General features: G+C 40.9%; 1 protein-coding gene across 1 annotated transcript in view; it reads right to left on the bottom strand.

Moving 5' to 3' along the window:
* Positions 1-423: 423 nt before the first annotated feature.
* Positions 424-18,833, bottom strand: part of RASGEF1B (RasGEF domain family member 1B) — a 37,281-nt gene continuing 18,871 nt past the window's right edge. Inside the window, exons 5-14 of the mRNA XM_063336313.1 lie at positions 17,412-17,624; positions 17,239-17,313; positions 15,833-15,928; positions 15,114-15,216; positions 14,272-14,351; positions 12,892-12,987; positions 10,833-10,928; positions 9,514-9,637; positions 8,789-8,861; positions 424-7,585 (exon numbers count right to left, since the gene is read on the bottom strand). Of these exons, the coding sequence (XP_063192383.1) occupies positions 7,561-7,585; positions 8,789-8,861; positions 9,514-9,637; positions 10,833-10,928; positions 12,892-12,987; positions 14,272-14,351; positions 15,114-15,216; positions 15,833-15,928; positions 17,239-17,313; positions 17,412-17,624 (981 nt within the window). The 3' untranslated portion in view covers positions 424-7,560. The remainder of the gene's footprint in view (positions 7,586-8,788; positions 8,862-9,513; positions 9,638-10,832; positions 10,929-12,891; positions 12,988-14,271; positions 14,352-15,113; positions 15,217-15,832; positions 15,929-17,238; positions 17,314-17,411; positions 17,625-18,833) is intronic.

An 18,833-nucleotide genomic window follows, 5' to 3' on the forward strand; every position in this document is an offset into this window, starting at 1 on the left:
ACGTACAGCTACAAACTTTTTTTTTCCTCAGAATAAATTTCCAGACCAACTGTCCAAAAATCTTGAGGAACAGAAACCTTTTTTCTGTACGCCCAGTTACGGCATCAATTGTTCCAGTTCCCTCAAGTTTCGTTACTTTGCTCATTTCCCCTTGGTTAGTTTTCTATCTTTTGATCTCTGAGGCCAGGCAGCTGTTAAAAACAAGCCAAGCCCCCGATATATTAATTTCATTACTAGCCAACATATTCACAAATAATTAACTGAAAACCAGCTAAATATACAACTGCTGCTCTACTCAAGACGTTATGCAACTAGTATTATTTCACAAGGCAGTTAATAAAAAGGAAAGAGTTTTATTCTTTGTGAAGAAAAGCAGCATTTAAATAATCCAATGAAACATACTTCTATTATATAAATGGAGATTTTGTATAGACAGAAATACAAATGGACTTACATAAATGCATGTTTTGCTTTTAAAGAAGGTGATCGACTTTTCCTTAAGCATAATAAGAATCTAATAGCACATCAACAAAAGGTGTACTGTGTCATAAAACTCTGTACTATAAAAGCAACCTTGTAGGATGAAAATATTTGATTTTGTATGGACTGTAAGAAAAATTTTGTCAAAAAATTAACACTGTTAGAAACGAGTACCAAAAAAGTAATACATTTGCTCAAACAGAAATTAAGGAGACATGGTAACATTCTCCATTGTTAGCATCAGAGTATGTTGTTACCCTGGCAGCAGCAGTAGCAAGAAACATCATGCTGTGTGCACCCCAATAAACATATCCTTTACTTGTTTTTTTTCTCATGTTTCACATGTTAGTTTTCTAAACTATCAGCTAACCACACTGGTGAGTATGTTCCTTACATATTGCTCTGATTTTATATCAACTTCTGCTGTCATAGTACCAGGTTAATCCCATTGCAATTTCGTGTTATTTCCTTTAAAGCAAAAGATCACTATTGCCTGGTCTAGCAGATAGAGCATATTTCTGGCACCCTTTATAAGAGAGTCGCTATGGTATTTCCAAGTATGAGTGGAGCTGCTTTGTCAGCGCACTGCAGTTCAACATACGCACGTCAAACAAACTACTGTAACCTAAACTTTCCTTGCTTGCACTTCTTTCTGTTCAATACCACGGGCCACAACTAGGTGATGTGTGTCTCAGGAAAGGGACGCCAATTCACTTTCTACCAGATCCTCTTTTCTGTTACTCCACAGATCCTCCTCTCGCTTCTTTTACAGAAAAGCAGAACTGCAACTGTGTGAACTGCCCGGGGAAGAAGAGGTCTTCTAAGGAAAGTGCAACTCCTCCTGAAATGACTGACTCGCTCCCAGCCCTAATTATTTCCGACTTTCCACCAACATTTAGTGAAAACAGTCGTCCCGTATATGTTAAGGTCAGCAAGAAGCACAGTTTTTCACATGTATTCTGTCTTTTTTTTCATACTTTCAATTTTGAGTAGGTTGGCAAGATTAGAAATGTGGAAGATGGCCCAGCTCTGAGAGACACAGCAAAGAAAATGTTAGTGTGTTTCTCTGGAGTAAATAGTAAAGCCTCTATTGCAGTTGCACACACAAAGAGAAAAAGGTACTGGCCAGGAACGTTGGCTGTCCAAATGTGTTAGTACCTTTACGGTTAAATAAAAAACAAAGCATCAAGGTGGTTGCTTTAACGGCCCTCATGGTAGCTTCAAAACATACTTCTGTCCTTGGAGACAGCATTATCAATAGGTGTTGATAACATTGATTCATACAAACGAGGTCGATCTGTTTGACAACAAGGTGAGCTTCTCTGAACTGCTTTGCCCACATCATTCACTCCCTTCTGAGTCACCAGCCCTGAACTTTCAGCCACAGCTCTTTGTGATGGTCTTCTATATACACTTTTCTCCCCATAAAAATGCATATAAAAAGCAGTGAGGCATCCCAAATGTAAATGCACTGAGTTATGAGACAATAAAGAAAAGCAGTTGAAAGGCCAAGGGACTCCTCTCCCCCTGCCTCCCCCCGCCCTTCCCACTAGTGTTTATCAGAGCTCCCTGGACTGGGTGATGGCTTACTGGTTCTTTCCAATGAAAGCTATTTCATCTTTCGACCACTTGACCGAACTTCAGGGCTTACAGAGGATCCTTCCGTAACACCAAGACAGGTGCTTTGTGTTGTCTGTGGCTCTCTGGCTCCAAATGCTGCTTTCAACTGCAGCTAGAGGTCCACCTAAGAACCACTTCCCCTTCCAACCTTGACAGGGGCAGGGGAGAAAAGCTCTAACAGAAAGCAGAGAATCCTGCCCCACGGTGCCATTGACACTCAGATTGCTTTGGCTACATAAATAACCGGTGAAAAACAGCTGCTTTAGTCACATTATCTTTTACACTTTTCTTCCTGAAAAGTAATCTCCATGAAAGAAAGGCAGTGTGTTTACTTGGCCCTTTTGGGTCGCACTGTAGCTAAAATTTTCTAATAAAGGAGAAACAAAAAAACATGTTCCACAAGAGCTTAGTGCAGCACAGTGGAATAATGGCAAAGTGTCTGCTGGTGCCAAATGATATGCTTTCTGGCACTAAACTCTTGCTTTTAGCCTGACTGAACTTTATCAATTTTGAGTCTGAAGTGTCAGCTTAGCAGATAAGTAACAACAGTAACCTTGTAAACAGACTAGCTCCCTTGAAAGGATTTCAGACTTGTTCTCAAGCTCTCCCAGCTGTGTTCTCAAGCTAAAAACCAGCTCATGACACAGGACCCCATGGCCATAAAGCGCAGGTTGGGATACTGTTGCTTGGTAGAAGCAGGCTATCCGTATCTGACTGATAGCAGCAGGATAAATGCAGCTGTGAGGGAATGCATCTCTAGGGATTAGCATCTCCCTTTATGTGGGGAAAATCCGGCTCAGCATGACCAAGAGGAGACAGAGAGGAGCTGAGAGAAAAATCAAACGCTGGTACACTACCAAAGAATTGTTCTTCTTTTCCAGCAGAAATACTGCCCGAAGCCCACAAGGGGTCCTGCTGCACACAACAAGGAAAGCCAACCAAAGTGACAGGAAAAATTCCCCAGAAGAATGATAGTCCTGGAAAATGAACGACATTCTGCTTATTATCCAAAAAAAAGTTCTTTTTAGTGCTAGATCAAGGACCAGTTTCAGCTCTGTCAAGAACAGGCTGTCTAGGAAGGCTGAAGAAAAACCCCGAAAACCCAACAACCCCCAAAAAACCACGTGGAAGTATAAGTTCTTGCTTGTTCTTTTAGAGATGACAGTTGTAAATAGGCTTTTGCACAGTATTGCATGCAACTATTCTTTCATGATGATGCCACGAAGCTCTATCCAAGTAGGAGAAAAAAAGGCAATATTTGGATGATAAGGACAGGTATTGTTCTTGTGGACTTAGCCAGACATGCAGACACATGAACAAGTTGGTTCATATGGGTCCGTAAGACCCACAGTTTTCGCCTCTGCACCATAAAGAAGTACGTACTGTTTGAGCCACTTATACACGAGACTTCAACGTTGCTTCTGTCCCCTTTAAGCACTGAGCATCTGCCAGCATGGAGCTGGGATTTTCAGTCCTGGCTGAACACTCAACTTGTAGAGTTAATGAGTTTTCGCAACTCCTCAGAGAGTTTGTGATGTTTCCTCTAGGAGCGGGTAGCCATAGAAGATTCAGCCATTTTCTCTTTTATTTGCTACAGACAGGTGTGAACAGCTGTTGCCAAGCCAACAGTTCAACAGTCTGACAGTAGCTCAGGATGGTCAAAATTAAAGCTCAGCACAGTGGCTGCACCAAGTGATGGAGCAGAGGGTACAGTGCAGAGCGTATCACTCTAACATCAAACACTGAGTTCATTAATGCTTACAGGAGCAGCCTCTGGCCTGCCCAGGGCTAGGCAATTTGCATTCCCCTTTCAAGCACCAGTCACAGGTTCCTGTACCTGCTGCCCAGCTTCTGTGCCAAGGCAGCAGCCGTCTTGTCCATAGCAATCCCTCTGGTATGTGCTGCCTTTTCTCCGCAAGAAGCTGGCCCACAAGATAACAGAGCCTGCGATCCGGATGAAGGCTGCATAATGCTATTTGTCCTTTTATTTACAAAGGCTTAATTCCAACTGCATAAATAACAAACCTATTTCTAAACCAGGCGAGTAGTCAAACCGTGTTACAATGAAGGAGGGAAACAGAGAAGTTATTTTTACAGGTAAGCTAACCCTGTATTCAACCCTCCGGCTTTTCCTAGAATCACAGAATGGTTTCGGTTGGAAGGGACCTTAAAGATCATCTAGTTCCAACCCCCCTGCCATGGGCAGGGACACCTCCCACTAGACCAGGCTGCTCAAAGCCCCATCCAGCCTGGCCTTGAACACCTCCAGGGATGGGGCAGCCACAACTTCCTTGGGCAACCTGTTCCAGTGCCTCACCACCCTCACAGTGAAAAATTTCTTTCTTATATCTAATTTAAATCTACCCTCTTCCAGTTTGAAGCCATTACCCCTCATACTATCACTACAAGCCCTTGTAAAAACTCCCTCTTCAGCTTTCTTCTAGGCCCTCTTTAAGTACTAGAAGGCTGCTATAAGGTCTCCCCAGAGCCTTCTTTTCTCCAGGCTGAAAAACCCCAACTCTCTCAGCTTGTCTTCGTAGGAGAGTTGATCCAGCCCTCTGATCATCTTTGTGGCCCTTCTTCGTGGACATCCCACAGCTCCATGTCCTTCTTATGTCGGGGCCCCAGAGCTGGATGCAGTACTGCAGGTGGGGTCTCATGAGAGGGGCAGAATCACCTCCCTTGACCTGCTGGCCACGCTTCTTTTCATGCGGCCCAGGATGCGGTTGGCTTTCTGGGCTGCAAGCATGCATTGCCAGGTCATGTTGAGCTTATCAACCAACTACCCCAAGTCCTTCTCCTCAGGGCTTCTCTCAATCCATTCTCCGTCCAGCCTGTATTTGTGCTTGGGATTGTCCCGACCCAGGTGCAGGATCTTGCACCTGGCCTAGTTGAACTTCATGAGGCTCACATGGGTCCACCTCTCAAACCTGTCCAGGTCCCTCTGGATGGCATCCCTCCCCTCCAGTATGTCAACTGCGCCACAGAGCTTGGCGTCGTCAGCAAACTTGCTGAGGGTACACTCAATCCCACTGTCCACGTGTCAACAAACATGTTGAATAATAGCTACTGGTCCCAGTACTGACCCCTGAGGAACACCACTCGTCACTTGCTGCCACTTGGACATTGAGCCATTGACCACCACTCTTTGAGTGCGACCAATGTCTCTCCAATTTAGAGACAAGGATGTTGTGTGGGACAGCGTCAAACACATTGTACAAGCAGATGATGTCAGTTTCTCTTACCTTATCCAACAATGCTGTAACTTCATCGTAGAAGGCCACCAGATTTGTCAGGCACAATTTGCCTTTAGTAAAGCCATATAGGCTGTCACCAATCACCTCAATATTTTCCATGTGCCTTAGCATAGTTTCCAGGAGGATCTGCTCCATGATCTTACCAGGCACAGGGGTGAGACTGACTGGCCTTTAGTTCCCCAGGTCTTCCTTTTATCCCCTTTTTAAAAATGGGGGTTATGTTTCCACTTTTCCAGTCAGTGGGCCTTTTACCAGACTGCCACAACCTCTCGAATATGATGGATAGTGGCTTAGCAACTTCATTCACCAGTTCACTCAGGACCTATGGATCGATTTCAGCAGGTCTCAAAAAGCAGGTTAAAAAGGATAGCAAATATTGTGTCACGGAAGCTCATTTATGTACCTTATATTCCTACTTTCAGAAGACATGGAAGAGGAATACACAGTTTTCCCCAGCTTTTTACATAAACTAGGTCCTGCCTATAAGCCTGAACAATTGGGGAAGGATCTAGAGGGGAAGATGGGAAAAGACCTCACCTGATGAAAGCTAGGAGGTAAGTCTGTGAACTGCAGAAGCAGTCTCTTCCTTTCAAAGAGTTAGCCTCTTCTTTCTCCTTCACCCTAACTCAGCGAATGGGAGAGAAAGAGAGGAATCCTCCTCCACCATCGGGGCTTGAGGCCCTGGTGCTGGTGTTCATGGAATATGTAACTTCCAGCACCTTGTACCAGCAAATGGGCTGCAGTTAAGGACAGTATCCCCATTGATGAAAGCTACTTCAGCATGTTCTTACAGAATTAAAAAACTAAATACTTGCCTGAGAAGGCATGGACAGGACATAAAAAGCAGCTTACCTTAAAACTCAAGAGAATCAGTGCAACAAATAGCTATATTTATTCTTATTTCTTTTCTTATTTAAATAACAGTGGCAGGATAATTGCAACTACCTTTTCTGCCAAGTATGTGCTTTTGCTTAGTGATTTTGTGTCCAGGGTGATCCACAGCTACAGTTTCTTTTTTTTTTTTTCCATTGGGTTCTTCATAGGATAAATAGAGTGACTAAGTATTCAGAGCTACTATGAACTTATTAGATGTGTACTACTTCGCAGTCATAAACATAATCCATAAAGCAAATACACAGGGAGACTGTTTTGTTCATAGCTGTAGCTGAGAAGAAGCCTCATCTTTTTTTCTTTTTGGCATCTTGCTATTTCAGTCAAAGTGGATTGTGTTCTCCATTCTTACCCTTTCAAAAAAAAGGAGTTATATAAATGACTTAATAAAAACATACTTTCATATTTCAGTGCAGTTTGTACACCAGTTTCTCAAAGACTATTCTAGAAAAGTCAGCTTGTTCAACCTAATATAAGAAGAAGGTCAAGTATGGAAAATTAGAGTAACAAAACTGTATAGTAAAAATAAGAATGTCTGTAGCACGTAATGGTTAGTTGTAAACAGCTGAAAGAAAGAAAAAGCCTCCCTAAAAATTGTAGTCCAAGCTACATAGCTACTATATTTTTGCAGCAGGTGTTTTCTACAACAGCCTTGATTTTTATTACTTTATATTTTTTTTAAATAACTTAAAATAACAATGAGTTTGCCTACCAGCAGCCAACTCAAAAACATAACAAAAAAAAACCCAGCCACCATTACAGTGGTGGGGAGAAACACTCCCCAGCAGCCAATTTGTTGTGTCCAGTCCTTTCCCTTCTTAGCAATCCTGATCAGGCAAAGTTCCTGGCTATATTCAGCTTATTAGGAATGGAAGTTCTTCAATACAGACTTGGGTTTCACTGAAAGGAAAGGTGATTTTTTCCCCTCTGTAATCTACTATCAACTCCACAGAGTCCTTGTAGCAGCAAGCTGCAGCAAAAGGAAGGGGGAAAATTATTCCATCCAGGTGTGAAATGATTCATAGGCGGCATCTGAGGTCTTCAAAGGATTCTGTCAGCGCTGTCCTCAATCAATACTTAAGCCTGAATCACAGCTGAGTGGGCTGTGATTTTATCTCGTATGTCACATGTGAGAAGCTGCCTGTTTGTTCTTGAGTTAACTCGTTTCATCTTTGCTGACACAATATTGCGACTGACTGCACATTTTTTTATAACTTTGAATGCCACTCAGTGTTCAGAAAAATAAACCAAGCTGTGCCCCTTGGTAATCCACATAACGTAGCAATGGCAGAAACGGCAGCTATCTTGTGCACTAGGCTCTGCCCAGAAGCGCTGACCTGAAAGGAAGAGGGAAATGCAAGTAAGTAAAGACAATCATTAGAATGATGTAAATCTTCTCAGACAGCTTCAGAGTGTCTTGCATAAGGATCCTGTGAAACTGAAGTTCGTGTTATCACAGATTTTCAAGCTCAGTGTCTTTGTCCGTTCATCTTGCCACCCTGTGTAATGCAGAGTGTCCGTGCACTGATTTTAGTAACGTTTCCTTTCTGTTCTCTCCCCAAAATAACTGGAGTTAATCAGATGGAACTGTAACTGGTCCTTGTGATATTCCAGGAAGAAACAACACTGCCTGAGAATCCTTTCCAAGAATGGTTATCTCACTGTGGTGCTGCAGAGTGGATCAGAAGAATTGGGATGTTCTATCAATGGGCACCTCTAGGTGTTAATGTACCAGCCGTCTGCAACAGTGACAAGAGCATCTGAGTAATGGTCAGCTCCTTGGGATATTGGTAGCTTTAAGACTTAAGTGGAGGTACGGCTTAGGGGTGAAAACACGGACTATTCATACACCTATTTACTTCTGTGTCTATCTATGCACATGGTTATTTTTTTCTGCTGCCATGAATTCAACTTTAAAAAACCCAACAGTTGATTGGCAAAGCATGAGCTAAAACACTGCCATAATGGTTCACGCATCCTTCCACAATTAGGAAAATGAAAGAGTTGATGAGACTATGTTCAACCAGCAGCAGAAGAAAAGCCAAAAATAGGATTTTGCTTAAATTTGTTTCTCCCAGCCTGGACTCTAAATCATTACCTGGTTTCATGAATGCTTTTGCCCCAGGGTGATCTTTGTGCAAACGTCATCCCTGTCTGAAAGGCTAGGCACATCAAGGGATGCAATAGCTGCGGAAACATCTGCCTGGAAACCAGAGTATTCTGTATAGTAGTTGTCAGGAAGCAGAGATTTCTTTGAAGTTCAGAAAGCATTTTTTCCTACACTGAATAACACAAGAAATTAAGATTAAAAATTACTTATTCTGATTCCCATCCCCTAAGGGAGAGAAGGCCTGGGAGGGTTTAAGATAACGACCGACTGCTCTCTTTTTTCCAAGAGTCTTAGATTGCAGGGGGGGATTTATAGCAATGCTGTGCCCCATCTGTCGAACACGTAGTGTGCCATTTGGTTTTAACTGTTTGATGCTTGCTCTGTATCCCATTCTCTTTATTTACTGATGCAGGTAATCTCTGACACAAACCTTAGCATCTTCCATCTGTCCTTTTCAACGTGATTCTCAGGACTTTCGCTCTCATAGGAAGCCAAATAAAGTGCTGCAATCAGAAACAAATACAGTACGTTAGGCCTACCGGCGTTTTAAAATTTGCTCTCCCTGGAAAGTGGACTGAAGTTAAAGGAAGCAGGATTGTACTACCCCTCTCTCAGATTAGAGCTCCAGAATCCCATTAGGAAGCATAGCATTGCTTACAATTACACCCAGACAATACTAACAAACAGTGCATGAGAACAAAGGCTACCCTGCGGGGGAAAAGAACAACTAGTGAAAACTCAAAAGCACAAGAGTGGAAGAAAACACTTAAAATAAAAAACTGAGCCCAGGGACATGGTGCTTTGTAAGCAATTAGTGAAGTCCCTGTTTTCTTTTTCAGGCAGTACTCTTTAGTGTAAAGCATCCTGAAAGTCCATATAAATACACTTCAGGTTATATTTATGGGACCACATACCAAATTTTTTTCATTCCATTTCAGAAAAAGGGATAAAGTCAATTCTCACAGACCACACATACATAAAAAGAAAAATCTTATTTTCTCTCTCGTTTGTAAGGGAGAATCACTATTTACTTGCCAGACAAAGATGTCTCGGGGCAAAGTCTTTCTTCATTGTGAGGAAGCAACAACTTAACATGGAGAGAGACTAAGCGGTAGACAGTGACATCAGACCTGCAGGAAGTCCAGAGCTTCTTACCGTCATCACTGAAGACTGGGACAGTGAGCAAGTACTGCAGAATCTTCCGATCCCTTTCAAAAGGACACTCCACCTGCTTCCATGTCATAAATTCACCGACTTGTTTTGCCAATTCCCAAAATTTCTGTCAGAATAGAAGAGAAAACAGAAGAGGTGCTATACATTGAACAGTACTATTTACCCTGAACATTTTTTAAAGAGAGAGAGATATCTTGGTTTCAAGTCCAAGGCTTGGATTTTCCCTGGCTTTTAAGCTAGAATTGAACGTGATCTGACTCAACAACTCAGCTTCTAACTTTTGCGTTTCTGTTTCAAAACTGCGATGACTTTCCACTCCTCCACCATGGTCAAATTGTTGCTACTTAGGAATATAAATAGTAGACCATGATTTGCATTCAGTTTCTTTTCAAGGAGCTGATAACACTCCTTATGCCCAACGTTTCACTTTGATGATGCTCATGCTTGTTTATTGCAGAGTGAAATATTTAGTAATTACCACATCAAAAGTCTCTAGATGCTTAATACTGACATTTCAAAATCCAGATGTTCCATTTAATTAGTTAATCTGAAATGCTCAATTTTCTTACTGGAAATTTATGCCAAAAATAAACATTCCCCATGTAGTGTGTTGATGTCATCCATTGATAAACTCTTTCAATTAAATTTTAACATGTCTTAAGTGCATGTGGATTCCTACAATAAAAGTACATTCTAGATCATCACACAGCTTTAGAACCAGGCTAATTCAGGCCAATGACTCCAAGCGAAATGTACTGTAATTTTGTGCGCGACCCAGGCTTCTTGAAAGTTGAAAGCACCAGCAAACAAATCAATGGGTAACCCACGCTGTCAGATAACAAGTGTAAAATTGGAGGCAGAACAACTACTGGAAGACAAGCGACTGAAAACTCTTTCCTGCTGCACTATCATGTTTCTTCAAAGACAATCATCTGTGACTTACATGTATGAAAATACTGCATCCGTATCTTGACAGAGGATGACCTCACCTTTTACATGTGGAATTCACAAGGCAGCTCTAAAATACTAACTTGAATGATTTTGTTGTTCAGTATAATAGACCTATGAGTTGAAATGTTTAGATGAATTAGAGCCCTGGGAAAAAGTTCTGACTTTTTTCCCCTTAAAAAATTGTGAATATCTTGACTACCTCCCAGCTCCTGTGAGAAGTAGCAGATACACTCAAATTCAAGTCTAATTTTGCTCTCCCAGAATCCAGTGGAACTTGAACCATGATTTACTTCAGTTTTCTGTTAAAGGGGCTGATCCTTTATCAATACCCAACTCAGTGCTCTACTTACTTCAAAATTGACATGACCATTTGGAAGACGATTGGCGCAACCCTCATTGAGGAAGTAAATATCTTTGATCAAGAGGCTGAAGAAAGGTATTACAATCTAAGGAAAGAACAACATTATTCTCAGTCTGGTACTGCATCAAAATATAATGTTCTACAGAGAAAAATAAAAGGAAGACAGGTGGTGCAAAAAGTAAGCAAAATATCAAAGGACTAAGATCTGTATGATATCTCTCTTTCACTAGACAAAAATTCTGCATTCACTACATTTAAAAATACATGATGTTTCTCTATAAAGACAGTCATCCTTTGGAAGGTAAACTAATCCATACAGTTTTATTTCCAGTTTTGTGCCAAAGTGCCACCATTACTTTGAACTCTTATGGGTATGTAGCTCTCTCAAGGTCACAATTAAAGTACCTGTTGGCACTCCACTGCTTGTCAACTGTGGCTATGAGGCATGTTTAGAATAACAATAAGCCTAACTCATCTCATTTCTATGTCATGTCCCTCTTGTTTTCACTTTCTCATTCTTCCTTGCAGATGCCAGAACACAAGAGTTCAGAGGTGCCTACTTCTTACATGTAGTTCCTGCAGGGTATCTTTTAGTACAGCTCTCCCTCTTGCTTGGTAAATGAAAGGAGATGCATGTTAAAGCACAGCATGGAAAATCTGGGGATAGCAGCACAAATGGCTTTCGAAATACAATTCCCTGAGCTCCTGCACGAAACTGAACCTTGGCACCGACTGACTCAAAACGAAGCATTTCCTGCCAACTGAACAAATCAAAATATTTTTCTTTGGAGAATGCTGGAACATTCTTACGTTCTTAAAATGATTGTATTTTAATTTGCATCCTACAAAAATTTTCACAGCTGCACGTCCTTGTTGCAACTGGGGATAAAACAAATATCAGTAGTTCCATGGAAGACTTTGCTGCACCATTTCAATAAGTTCTTTCTTTGAAGCCTTAAAACTCACTCTTCTCTGAAAGGAAGTAAGCATCTTGCATTTAAACTTCCAGTATTTTGAATGATATGTGAACAGATCCTCAGGACTCAGAAAAAAATCCCTGTTTTTAATTTACATGTGTATAACCACAATATAGACCGGCAGACTGCATGTGGATTTGCTTCATCCTGCCTGGTAGTTTATTCTACGAGCATCAAGATCGGGTATATTAAACACAGCATGAAGTCCTAATATTAACAGCAGTTGATAAGCAATGCTTCTAAGTGGGGAGCAACTATTTGGCTTCTTTCCACAAGAACTACAACTGAGATTCTGCATTAATGTGTGACCAAACCCAGTTTATTTGTCAAAAGCTAATTTATTTTGAAGAGCAAAGAAAGATGTCACCTCTACTAACGCATAGTTCACAGCCACTCTTGAATCTAAAGGTGGATTTTAACCCACTCCATTACACAAACACCTGATTCATCTCACCGTTTCCACTAAAAATCTCCAGAGTATATTTAAAGCTCATCTAAAGACTGTGCACAGGAAGGGGACTCCACAGAATCTAGACAGAAGCTCTGTCTAGATTTGAGATTTAGAATACCTTTTCTGAGTAAGTTTTAAAGCTTTTTCACCCCAAAACATAAACCACTTAAAATTGAGCACAAGTCGCAGCTATGAGAACAAATTACTAGCAACCTTATCTCAGTCCTTAACCTTTCCATCTGTATTGCTGGTTTCCAAGATAAAGTTCTCTGTCAAAAAAGAAATGAGCTGAGGCAGTGTACTTATTTTATATAAATAATCAAAGGAATCACTTCATATTTGCAGATTTCAGTCAGTGACAAACTGAACTGGCAGCCCTAAGATGGTCAGCTTCCTCGAGCCACCTGGTTTCCTCAAACATCCCATTTATTTTCTTGGTAGCTTACAGGCAATATTTAGACTTTCCCAGTAGAGAAGGATTCGGTTTTGAGACTTTTAATTCTTTTAAAAGCCCACCAGGGTAAAGCTGCTGAGGATCAGAATCCCAAGACAACAGCTTACCATGCAACTTATCAAGCACATTTCATTTTTGCACGCTGCCAAGTCATTTGTAAACATACCTTCTCTCTGTTGCTGTGAGCTGTCAAGGACCTTTGAGCGGCTCCACGCAGAGCAGTTCGGTAATTATAAAAATTGCTAGAAGGGTCCATCTGATGCTACCAGGCATGAAAAAATGTAAATAATGAGCCAGTCATCACCACACTCAATTATTTTTCACTTCAGCAACTATTTTAAAAAGCAAGAGGTCTGCTGAGCAGCACCACAAAAACGGCCTTTTAGAGGACTGCAGTATCTCTTTATCTGTTCACTCGATCAGAAGAGAATCTTGTCTTAAAAACGTTCACTCAGCACAACAAGGGATCCAGTACAAGTCAGGGGCAGGAAAGCAAAGACAGGCTTCACGGACCTTCTTTCTCTCTCCACAAAGAAGGTAGCTCAGCTTTAATTTGGAAGCCAAAATCCTGGAACTAAGACTACAATGGGTCTTGGCACTAATTTTCTGCTCTTCCTAGCGTGTAGGTTTCTGAGAGCCAATTCAGTTGCAATGGCAAAGTAAGATGCGACACCTAAAGCTGTTAGTGCCCCCACCTCACTGCTCCAAGACTGACTGCCGCGCTTCAATGACTAGGATGACTGCATGGCTCACAAAGCGCGTCCTTAACCAGCAAAGTCCAGACTGCATAATAAAGTCAAATGAAATAGAGCTGCAATAATAAAAGCGACTTCCTGAGCTGTGCAGCCACCCTTGACACAAGGAAGGCTATTTCCCACCCGAGGGTGGGGGAAGGAAGAGTTTAGGTAGCTGCAGCCATCCAGTTTTAATCTGTTGTCCTAACACAAGTCAAATCTCCTGATGATATTAATAAACTTCTCATGCTTGCTTTAAGTACAAAACATTATACTTTCTTTATTTTATTAATAAGTGACCTGAATTAACCCTACTGCCATTTCCAGCAGGATAATTAACTTGTTGGCAAATAATCTGTTGGGTAAATCACAAACTCATACACTGCACCTACATGAACTTTTGACAGAGCTCTCTACTACCTGAAGGTAACTGGCAATCAATTAGCTCAAGATAATTTTTTTCTGAAAGGGCAAGGCAGCTGTCTTGCAGCTCAACTTGATTTTCAAAGGCAGAACTGCATTAGGTCAATCCACAAATACATCTCCCTTTAAAGAGGTTACCTACATGGTGGGTTTTTTTTAATAATTCTTAGGAGGTGGGTTTGTGAATTAAAAAAAAAAACAACTTCAATTTCCTTCCTCCAAATCAAAAGAGCACAAGTCGGCTGAACAATTCGTATTATGTCTTCTAGAACTTCCATACAGAACACAAACATAGTAAATTAAACATGTCATAATGAAGACAAACTCGCATTTTAGAGCGGTTGAAAGTAAAATTAACCATTCCATCTCCAAATATTGGCAAAGCTTACCTCAAGAATATCAAATTTGGCTGTCTTCACTTTTGCCCAAGTTTTCTTTAACCGAGACACAGGACTCATATTCATGCCAGCTTGATGTAAGAAAGAGAAATTGTTGGAGTATTTAAAAATATATCTTTCACGTAACTAAGGCTAGTAAGTATTTCTAAAGCAAAGAAGCTATTAACAATAGCAAGTATTTTCAACAGAGCTACTCAGAAATCAGACTCATAATTTTCTTGAAATTCCAACGTTACAATCAACTTTGGAAACAAACTCAACGCCTCTTACAGAATGAAAGCTCCAAAAACATGCTATGACATTATTTAATGTGGTTTTGATAAAACATGAATATACAGTAAAAAAAAAAAAACACAAATGAGTTTTCTCAACACCACCTCTTAAAAATGTCATTGAAAACTGCACATATCTATGAAGTGTTCACATTTCAAATTTTAAAAATATTCAAAATATTTTCCTATCAAATATAAAAAAGGTGTGGAATTTTTAAAGCACTAGGGTATTTATGGTGCAACAGAAACGATGGAAGGCGTCAATCCTCCATATTACAAGAAGAGCTTCTATTCCAATTTAGCACTACAGGTGGTTTCAAAAAGTGGGGATTTACCTCTCTGAATAGTTGCAATGAAAAATTTGTTTTTCTATAATTTAACCAAGGCAGTAAATAATTTCTTAACACATAACACCACAATAACATTGAGCGATTCTCCACCAATTCCCCCCCCCAACTTCACACTGCTGGGCGTGCTACGCAGCAGACTTTTGTATAAAGCACCGTGCTTCCTTTATCTAGATTCAAACTGGATTCAAAATGCCTCAGGACACATACTTACAAATAATAGCCATTAAGGAGTTAAAGTTGCCAATGTTAAAACATTCTCGTGCCACATCAATGAAATATTCTATCACTCTTGCTCTGTGCTTCTTCTTCACCGGCTGCAAGAGATGCCATCAGAACGTTACACTCAGCCAGAAACAGAGCACTCTGACCCATCCCCAAAAGAAACAACACTCCAGTTCAAAGTCTTCCTCACCTACCACAACTTCACACTATGCTTTACGTGCAGAGGAAGCCACACTATTGTGTTCAAAAGCCCTCAGGGCGGCAAAGACAACCCAGATACCAGTCAGGTAGAGAGCAAGGAAAACAGGTAAAGAGGCTCTGCCAAGAAGGGTACGAAGAACAGTGGAGCGGAAACGGGAGTCAGCACAGGGGAGAGAAACGATGCCCCCATTCAAAAGAGGCATTCACAGGAGAGAAGGGCAGGCCAGACGCACTCCTGTGCCAGGAAGGGCTAACCCAGCATAACATCACTACTGTGCCAAATGAACAAGGCTGAGGCACGAGTATGATGCCGAAAACATGGAACTTATTTCCTCTTCAGCCCTGTGCTGACTTCATCCATATGTGAAAAAGTACAGAGTTGAGAGAATGAAAAGTCGAAGAGCACAAGTCAAGAGTGCCAAAGGGTCACCAAACCTGAAAAGGCTTCACAGTTTTAGACAACTAGACTAAACAAAACCTTATATAGCAGAAAAAGTCCTTGCTGACCATACAGATTTCTGTTGCAACCAAGTAACTGAGCCTGTTAAACCATTCCACGTAAGCTTCCAGATTCCGGGTCTTCTTTTGATCTCCATAGCAGCTCTGCAGACAGAAGAAAAATAGCAACTTTTAGTGTAATCTTCATCTTTTCCCTGAGAGACCTTTTGGCTTTCCACCTCACCATCCCAAAACACTGTCAAGTAATCAGGAATAACTCAATTACACAGAGTGACAAAAAGCTTAGAGGGAAAGCAGCAGTGATAGTATTTGGGCGTGTATAACTTCATCCTGAGCTGTTGACTCAGTAAAGCACTCAAGCAAGCACGCAGAATCCATCACCTGCTGTAAGTCCTACTGGGATGCTTTAAGGACTTAAGATAAACTTACGCAAACAATCAAAGCTAAGTATCTGCTTAAAATTTCCTTGCATATGAGCACTGTTTCAGTCCTCACTCCTGTCCCACTGAATTATAGCAGAGACAACATTATGCCCTCTGCAAGTGCAGAAGGAAAACAGAGGCCAGCCCACTCCACTGTCCCTTTACATTCAGTCATTGACACCAAATTAACATACTGCATCCTAACTTTGGGAGATCAGCTCTACCACGTTGATTGGATTCCCCCTTTCCTAACGAGTGCTATTAGTTCTGTCTTGGAATGATTCCCACACCACATCTCAAGGGTTGCCTAAAAAGGGGCACACGGCAGTTTTAGTGATCTCTACCTATAAAATCATTTTCAGAGGCTGTCTGACTGAACATCAAATTGCAAACTTGAGTCATTCTGTTCTGTTTGTCAGTTTTAGAGAGGACAGTAATTCAAATTTTAACTGCCTGACTTTGGCACAGTTTATTGACAGAGCATAAGTCATCTCAAAAGCAGCACTCAAGGAGATGACAACTCTGTCACGGTTAGCTAAAAACACTGCATCTTTGCCCTTCATCTCACATGGATCTAGAGCTCACTGCCCCCTTTTTGTGATGTGCGCTCTCCCTGCAAATTGCCCCACTTGCCAGTTTGCTGCAAAGTTTACTAAAAGGATAAACAGATGTTGAAAATGAGTAACGCAAAAGCCAAAATTAAACTCAACTTTTTCAGCTGTAGACCACGTAGGTGGCTTGGAGAAAATATTAACAGGATTAAGTTCTCCCTTAGCTTCAATCAGAAAAAAAATAGCAAATGTGTTAATTTAAGTCAATTTGTTGTTTGAGTTCTGGAGCTCCAGGAGTTGCCCTCCAGAAAGAAAAAGCATCAACAAAATTTTTTAGAGGAATACTAAAGCATTTTCACTATAAAGCTTGTTTCTGCTGGTCCTCATTTATTGCTGGACCTCACTTTCAGCTCATGGGGCTCCTGAGCTCCAGGATGTTAAACATCATATTTCAGAGCTGCTCCAGATGTGCTCCAATTACCTTGTCATTATCCAAAGGATCCTTTTGTACAAACGCTTGGACAAATTCTTCTGGTCCAATATAATTGAGTCTCTCCTAAATAAAGCACACAAACAGCCAAGTCATATCCTACGTTAACTTGCATTTCAAAAGGAGAGGAAGGATGAAATCATACTTGAAGTATAACAACTCACAAGCTCTATTTGTGTCAGCTGCTGAGCTAATGCGTAGGGATCATTGCAGACTGTGATTATGTCCCTTTGGATGGACTGGGGCTTGGTCTTTAGAACCGTGAGGCGATCTGTGGACGTGGCATCAATTTTTGCAAGTACTTCCTCATACTGGCTAACAGTGGAGAGCTTCCGAATCAGGTTCTGGAGGAGCTGCTGAACGTTCTTCCGATAGATCTGTCGTGACATAAAACAATGGGAAGGTGTTTTCAAAACATGAGAAGATAGTATTGAAGTCTGCATAACACCAAAACAGATTGATGCCGATACCTGTATTTGTTGTCAACTTAATATACACTCTACTACGTAAGTTTCTAATACTGGCATTTCATCAGACCTAAAGGAATCCAGTTGAGGATTTAAACACTGATTGTCTCACGGATTCAATAGTGACCTGGTTAGCTCAAGGAACAGCAGAAAAGACATGCGTAATCTACTGCATGAAAAGTACTGGACAAAATACCAGAAATGAAAATACTACATCTTCTCCTGCTTAACACCACAGAAAAAGCAATATACACTCATTCAATGATGAAGAAAGGGCCCGCTTCTCTCTGAAGTAAATCAAGACCAGTTTCACTGAAGTCAGTTAAAACTTGCAGTAAATCTGAGAAAAAGAATTCAATAAAACCATTTCTCTTTTCTTTCACCATTCCGGTCCTTCCTTGTGGCGGTTTAAGTTAACAGGAGTGACAAATTTAAGCAGGAGCAGGACTTGACTCAGGTAGATAGATCTGTGTAAGCGAGCTCAAGGTGGTTACTCTCCCAAATTCCAGATACCATCCTAAAGCCAGTAAAGTGAAACCTAAGTGGATGAAAAAAGGAGCATCCAAAACTTATTAATAGACGTCCAACAGTCACATTATGGTGTGATCAGTCCAGGGCAGGAATGTTTCTTGTATTCTAATGAATTCGTCATTCCCTCCAAAGCTGCCATTTATATGGATTTCCAAATTTACTCAATACAACAGCACTATCTTTGGTCAGATTCATTCTTGGAGTCAGCTGTGTTCAACCAAGGCTGAATTTGTTGTGTTAGTTTGTAAATAATTGCTCTCTGCTTAGATGTATTTTGATTTTCTAGACAAATACATACAGCATAATTTTTCAGTGGGGTGGGGAGAGAATAGGATCTCAAGCTTTTAAAGAAAAGGATCTACATTTTCCTCAGAAAGACACAGGAGTATTACTTCGTAAGTGCTGCATTTCCATTAACAGGTGACACACACAGACATTTGCTTCACTGACCCATTTCCTTCCAAATTCTTTGAAATTTATCGTAAGAGAACTTCATGAAGCATTTTCTTGCCCCACTGGTAATCAACTGAGAATGAAAAAAACATCTGAACTACTCAGGATGAATTCTGGCTACTGATGGAAATCACA

The sequence above is a fragment of the Chroicocephalus ridibundus genome, chromosome 5 (assembly GCF_963924245.1).
Source record: "Chroicocephalus ridibundus chromosome 5, bChrRid1.1, whole genome shotgun sequence".
NCBI classification, from domain to species: Eukaryota; Metazoa; Chordata; class Aves; order Charadriiformes; family Laridae; genus Chroicocephalus; species Chroicocephalus ridibundus.